Below are 6,810 nucleotides of genomic sequence, written 5' to 3' on the forward strand. Positions count from 1 at the left end.
GCTCTAGCATATTGTGTGTCTGATCCCTGTGGTATTTCACTGAATCACACACATCCTCTCTGCGAATGCAAGTATAACTGCCCTAAAACCACCAGTTGCTTTGTGCTCAGATTCCTTTGTGGCACTCGCTCCCTCTTCACTGGTCAGGGTCTTCTCCAAGAGTCGCAGATTTCTTTCATAAAAAGATTGCTCAGCTTCTTGTCGTGACTGGTCAACTAAATGCCAGTATAGTTTCTTCCATTCTGTTTTAGAGAGCCGTTTGTTCTGCTGTTTGTGCTGCTTCACTTTCTCATCTAGTTTCTGTTTCTGAATCTTCTGAATGCATTTCTCAGTTTCATCAAACATGTCACTTGTAAAGTGCGCCCCTTCATTTTCTTCCATTATCTTCTCTATTTTACAGATCAGATCTTTGATCTGTGGGGAACTGGCAGACTCGTTGTCCAGACAGAAGAATCGATTTCCACAACTGTCAACAAGTTTTTTGAGATCTGGATCACCTTCCTCTAGATATTGCTCTATGGTTTTCTTTTGCTTCTCCAATTGATCTTTGTAAGTAAAAATGATCATGGTGTATTTTAGTATATGTTCTCCAAACACTTCTTTGAGATGTTGCACTGTGTTTTTCTCCTCCTCAGTGAATCGACCCACTCTAATGACGATGAGAAAAGCATGTGGTCCTGGAGAAGCGTATGTTACACATTTAACTATTTCAGTTTTAATCTGCTCTTTACTGAGTTCGGTATCATAAAGTCCAGGTGTGTCGATCACTGAGATCTCTTTGCCAAACCTCACTGTGGTTTCTAAATTACTCTGTTTTGTCTGAGAGATTGAACCAGCTGTAGATTTGAACACGTTTCTGCCGATGATGGTGTTTCCAGTGGCACTTTTCCCACATCCAGTTTTTCCCAGCAGAACCAGCCTGATCTGGTCTTTCCTTTCAGAAAACACATCAATCCCATCTGGATCTTCAGCTGCAGACTTCCCTGAAACTATAGATCAAACAAATCAGTAATAAAACACTTATTGAACAAATCACTATATATATTTACTATTAGAATCATTAACAATGGCAAATATATATATATATATATATATATATATATATATATATATATATATATACAGTAGCAAAAAAAAAGTATGTGAACCCCTTGGAATGAACTGGTTTTCTGCAGGAATCTGGGATAAAATGTGATCTGATCCTCATCTAAGTCACAACAATAGACAAACTGATAACACACAGACAATTACATTTTTTTGTACCTTTTTGAACAGACCAATTTAACAATCACAGTGCTGGAGGAAAACATAAGTGAACCCTTGGAGTTAATAGCTGTTTGAACCTCATTTGACAGCAATGACTTCAAGGAAGCGCTTTTGGTAGCTCTGGATCAGACCTGCACAATGTTGACGTGGAGTCTTTGACCATTCCTCTTCACAAAATGTTCTGCATTTTCTGTTTCTGAAGCCAGTCTGTGGTGGATTTACTTAGTTGTTAAGGGTCATTGTCCTGCAGCATCACCAAACTTCTACAAAGCTTCAGCTGACGGACAGCCAACTTGACATTATCCTGTAGGATATTTTGATAAACTTGGGAATTCATTTCCCCCTCAATGATGGCAAGTGGTCCAGGCCCTGAGGCAGAGAAGCAAGCCCAAATCATGATGTTCCCTCCACCATACTTCACAACTGGGATGATGTTTTGATGTTGGCAAGCTGTGCTCTTTTTGTGGCGTACATGCTAATATTCTTCCCGAACAATTCAACTTTAGTTTCATCAGTACATAAAACATTTTCCCAGTAGCAATGCAGTTTGCCAAGGTGCTTTTTGGCAAACTTCAGGCACACAGCACTGTTTTTTGGGGAGAGCAGTGGGTTTGTCAATGGATACCCTGCCTGTTCAAAAATGTACATATGGTAAACTCATGAACAGTGATGTTTTGCTAGTACCAATGATGTCTTCTAGCCATTGAGCCCTATCATACACCCAATGCAGCACCAGGTGTGACAAGTGTTTTTTGCAAGTTTCAGCCTGACGGATATCATTTTCACATCCTGAAAAATGTTTTTTTTTTATATAAAAAAACAACAAACATTTTATATATATTTTATCCTATAAAATAACATAATATGTGTTGTATAAATAGAAAGTGCATTTGTGCCCATTTGCGCTGGTCTGAAAACGAGGTGTGTTTAGGCGCATTGTTGGCACGTTGCTATTTTGAGGCAACTGAAATAGACTGAGCCATTGACCAAGTGAAACCTGGTCTAAAGTCAATGGCGCAGCTAGTATTTTTATTTTTTATTTAAAGAGCGTGTTAGTAATGTGCAACTATAGGTCTACAACACACATACACTCTGCATATTACACACACACTGCTTATTACATACACAGGGACGCCCAGCAGCACACAAACATGCCAAATATAAAAAAATTAAAGGATTTAAATGTAAAAGATTAATATTGTGTACATAAAGATATGGTGGAATCCAGCTTGTCCCGTAGATGGTCTGTTCCTGTAGATAGTCATCTTGGCTGGGCGCCCACTTCTAGGAAAAGTAGCCACAGTACTAAACTGTCTCCATTTATAGACAATTTGTCTAACTGTCGACTGATGGATCCCTAAACGCTTTGAGATTGCCATGCATCCCTTTCCAGCCTTATGGAGATCAACTACTCTTGAACGTATGTCTTCACAGAACTCCTTTTTGTGAGGCATGGTTCACATCAGTTGATGCTTATGAACATCAATCTTAAAATGTTTGAGTGTCTTTTATCAATCAAAGCAACTCTAAACCACACATTCAAACTCATTTTATTAGTTGGACTCCAAGTGTGCAAGCTACTGTCTCCAATTAGCTTTCGTTGAAGTAATTAGTCTATGGGTTCACTTACTTTTTCCTACAGCACTGTGAGGCCATGGTTCTTGGTATATACTGTATAACATGGTTATTTTGGAAAACGGAGACATTTCCCTTCGTTTGTGCCCTTCGTTTACACGCAAATGGAGAATTCTCCTCTGAATTTTATTTTTTTTCTAAAAACTCGGTCAGAGTGGAGATTTTGGAAAACTTTGTTTGCATGTTTGCATGTAAACTGAGAGTTTTAGGCAGCCGACGTCACAGTATGCGACAAAACTTGCACCTGTGTCAAAAGTGCGACCTTGTTCAAAAGAGAAAGAGGAAGTGATTCGTTGCTTTTTTCAGGATTCTGATTGGCTACCGTGGGCTTGAGCTTCTCATTACACTGCCACCTACAGGTTTGGCATGCTCTCGACGGCATATATACACGGGTTTGTGTAAACGAAAACCTTTCTGAAAACTGACAGGTGTGCACGATTTTATTTTAGAAAACGTAGAGGGTGAAATGTCCATTTATGAAAATAGCCGGCCATGTGTAAATATAGCCTAAATGTTTAATGGGTCTGTTCAATAAAGATACGAGAAATTGAAATTGTTGTTAATTGTTATCAGTTTAAACACATTGTGTCTATTGTTGTGTCTTAGATCCGATCACATTTTATGGCAAACTATTGCAGAAAATCAGTTCATTCCAAAGGGTTCACACACTTTTTCTTGCTACTTAGAGTAAAAGTATATTCTCCAATGAAAGGTTAGAATTTTAGATTTTTTAAAAATAAAAGATTAAAAGGATTAACAATTCAGATTTATTTTCACAGCCTTATTTGATCATATTTACCAAGGGTTTTAATAATATTGGGCTTAACTGTATATGCATGACTTACAGTTGACAGGAAAACCTCTTTTGCTGTCTCTCCTTTTCAATTGTTCCATGGTAAATTTCCCTTTGTTCTTCATCATCATTCGTTCAATCTTCTGCAGTAGTTCTTGTATCTGACTCTCTGATTTACTCTTGTTATTGAAACAGTGAAACCTTCCTCCACATTTATTCACCAGTTGCTGGAGATCTGCATGATCTTTGCTTCGAAGATATTCCTCAATGGTCTGCGGTTCATCCAGATCCTCCAGTTCGTCTCCACGTGTGAAAAGGACCATCATGCACTTCTGAACTTCAGGACCAAATAAACCATTAATGAAATCCAGCATCTCTTCCTCATTTTGCACAGGTTGCTCTAGAGGAACAGTGAGCAGAACTGCACTGAGATCTTCTGAACATAGTTTGATCAACTCTTCTTTCAGTTCCTCCAGCTTCTCTTCAGACAGATCTCGATCCAGTGGATCTGGAGAAATAAACACCTGCACCTGCTTCTCTCCGATCTGTGTTTCACCCTCACAAACTTCAGACTCATGCTTCTTTACTTTAAACTTCTTTTCTCCCAGTATAGTGTTTCCAGATGAGCTTGCCCCAGAACCATATCTGCCCATCAGGAGAATCCGGACCACTGGATCATCTGAACTGGAGCAGATCTCTGACATCTCTGAATTAAATGTATAGAATAAGATCAGAACCAGGTCAGGGCAAATTATCATTCTTCTCATGCAAGCCAAGAGTAAGAAATGAACAAAACAGGCAACCTCAAAAAATGCTCAGTTATATATATTTGTTTTATGCTGCTTTGTTTTAATTTAACTCAGCTGCTGGGTCAATTTTACTGACAGTACCAACGGCTACATGTAACACAAATACATACGACAGAACCGTGGAGTTAATTCATTTGAAATGCATAAAATGTGTAGGCCTAAATAAAACAGACAATGAACATTATTTGATATTTTTTTAGCTGTGGCTATTTGACCATCAGTCGGCTGGTGCCCATCGATTCCAGACCTGCTATCGCAATGCAAATAAAAATGATATCTGTTGCATCAAATGATAGCTTCCATGTGCAGGACTCTTCATGCATTTTAAATGACGTTATGTTTTATAATTTTATATATACAATTAATAAATGTATTACTATTTTTTTTATATCTTTCGAGTTTGGATTTAATTTTTCATGAAAGATATAGCTTCATTTATTGAAACAGATGTAGACCTAACTTCATGTTATTTGTGTGTTTTACTCGTCGTTTTATTAGTCGACAGCAATGGTACAGAGCTATATCAGAGCAGTACAGAGCAGTTGGGGCAGTATTGCAGCAACAAACACAGTCCTTGAGTCCATGTGGAGAGATTTCTTACCTGAAGGTGCAAAGGTCCAACTTTTTATTTGAAGGTTGAAGATCGATCTTTAGTGAATGCGACTCCAGACAGATCACAAGAGTAATGCTTCTTAGAAAACAAAAACAGCACAAAACGTTAATAAAGCACACTCTTTAAATGAAACACGTAGAGGATTTAGTCAAAAGAAAAACGTCGAGGACAGTAGCAGCAGTGTTAAGCTGTACTTACACTTCAAATGCTCCTCCTACAGTTAGTTTACCTGTTCTGTCTGTTACCTGTGAGAGACGGAGCCTGATTGGTGCACAACACTCAATAAACATGATCAGACACTGACCGATGACCTGCATGAGCTAATGATTATCTAATGCTGTATTACAGATGTATTACAGTAACATAAACAGATTGATAAAGCCTCTAAGAAAGCGTCTTGAAGGTGTTCAAGAAAGTCAGTTCACTTCAGCAGCTGTTTGATTCTCACACAGAGAAAAAGAAACAAAAATGAAACTCGTCATACATGTCAAAGTGTTAAACTTAAATACAGGGTTCGTACGGTCATGAAAAACCTGGAAAAGTCATGGATTTTTAAAATGGCAATTTCCAGGCCTGGAAAAGTTTTGGAAAATGAATAAACTCATAAAGTTTTGGAAAAGTCATGGAAATTTGTTTTTCAAAATATCTGTGTACTTGAATTTGTTTAATTAATAAAATTGGGGAAACAAATTGCAATACTTTTTTCGTTTTACTGTGCGTTCACACCGGACGCGAATAGCGCGTCAAATTCGCGCCTGACGTGTCTAGAAATTTACGCGCGTCAGAGGCGAAATGACGCGTTTCCATTAACTAAAAGCGCTGAAACGGACATGAAAGGGGACCCATTTCTTTTGGCCCATCTAGTTTTAGTCGCTGTCCTCAGTGCCGCAGAAAAGCGCTGAAACGGACATGAAGGGGAACTCATTCAGCGCTTTTCTACGGCACTGAGGACAGCGACTAAGTAGCCACACCTGTGTGGCTCTTGTGTTGCTGTCATCAGCTCAGTGCTTCAAATTAAAATAAGCTGCTTTGCATTTTCATATAGCTTCGTATGTGCCTTTCCATTACAGATTTGAGCAAAACTTTTTTTTTCTTCTAAATATCGATAAATAACTATTGCAAAAGGATGGCGTTTCCATTAACCGACTAAAACTTTTTTTTTTTTTTTGCGATCAGTCATTCCAAAAATCATGGCAACGGAGGACGTTAGTAGGTTTATATCTCACCCACCGCCCTACAAATTATTATTATTAATGTCTTATCCAAGTATTAATGTCAGGGAAAGACCCTTATGCGAACGGCACATAGGCTATATGCTAAGTTTCTTCATGTTTCTCCCTTGATTGTGGCATTTCTTTGAGAGTAGGCTATCCCTGTATTGTTTCTTTTATGAATTTAATAAGGAACCCTGGCTTTCATGTATTCTTTCTGTCCAAAAGGTCCGTGTTCTTTTGTGTCCACTCGTTTTTCCTTTAACCCCCAAATGAAAAACGAAAAATGAAGGGTTGTTGTAAGTAGGCTATTTTTAAAACGCAAAGTTGAACGCCAACATTTAAATTTGAACTGTAGGCTACACCAAATGCTGTGCGAAAAAGAAAGAAATATCGACAAATTTTCTGATTTTTGTTTATGACTTTTTGCCTCTTTGTTAAACATTTAAAATATATATGATTTTTTTCTTTTAAAAAATGTAT

The 6,810-nt window shown here is 38.0% G+C and overlaps 1 protein-coding gene across 2 annotated transcripts; it reads right to left on the reverse strand.

Moving 5' to 3' along the window:
• Positions 1-5,415, reverse strand: LOC309505358 (GTPase IMAP family member 8-like). 2 transcript variants are annotated; one of them, XM_082178723.1, is made up of 4 exons: positions 5,315-5,415; positions 5,105-5,191; positions 3,747-4,400; positions 1-989 (listed from the first exon to the last, which is right to left on the reverse strand). In XM_082178723.1, the coding sequence occupies exons 3-4, from the start codon at positions 4,396-4,398 to the stop codon at positions 37-39; spliced, it is 1,605 nt and encodes a 534-aa protein (XP_082034849.1). In that variant the 5' UTR covers positions 4,399-4,400; positions 5,105-5,191; positions 5,315-5,415; the 3' UTR covers positions 1-36. The 2 variants fall into 2 exon arrangements, with proteins under 2 accessions (XP_082034849.1, XP_082034850.1); XM_082178724.1 differs by having other exon boundaries at positions 5,105-5,194; positions 5,315-5,377.
• Between the last annotated feature and the right edge of the window lie 1,395 nt (positions 5,416-6,810).

Source organism: Leuciscus leuciscus (genome assembly GCF_965113295.1).
Source record: "Leuciscus leuciscus genome assembly, chromosome: 1".
NCBI classification, from domain to species: domain Eukaryota; kingdom Metazoa; phylum Chordata; class Actinopteri; order Cypriniformes; family Leuciscidae; genus Leuciscus; species Leuciscus leuciscus.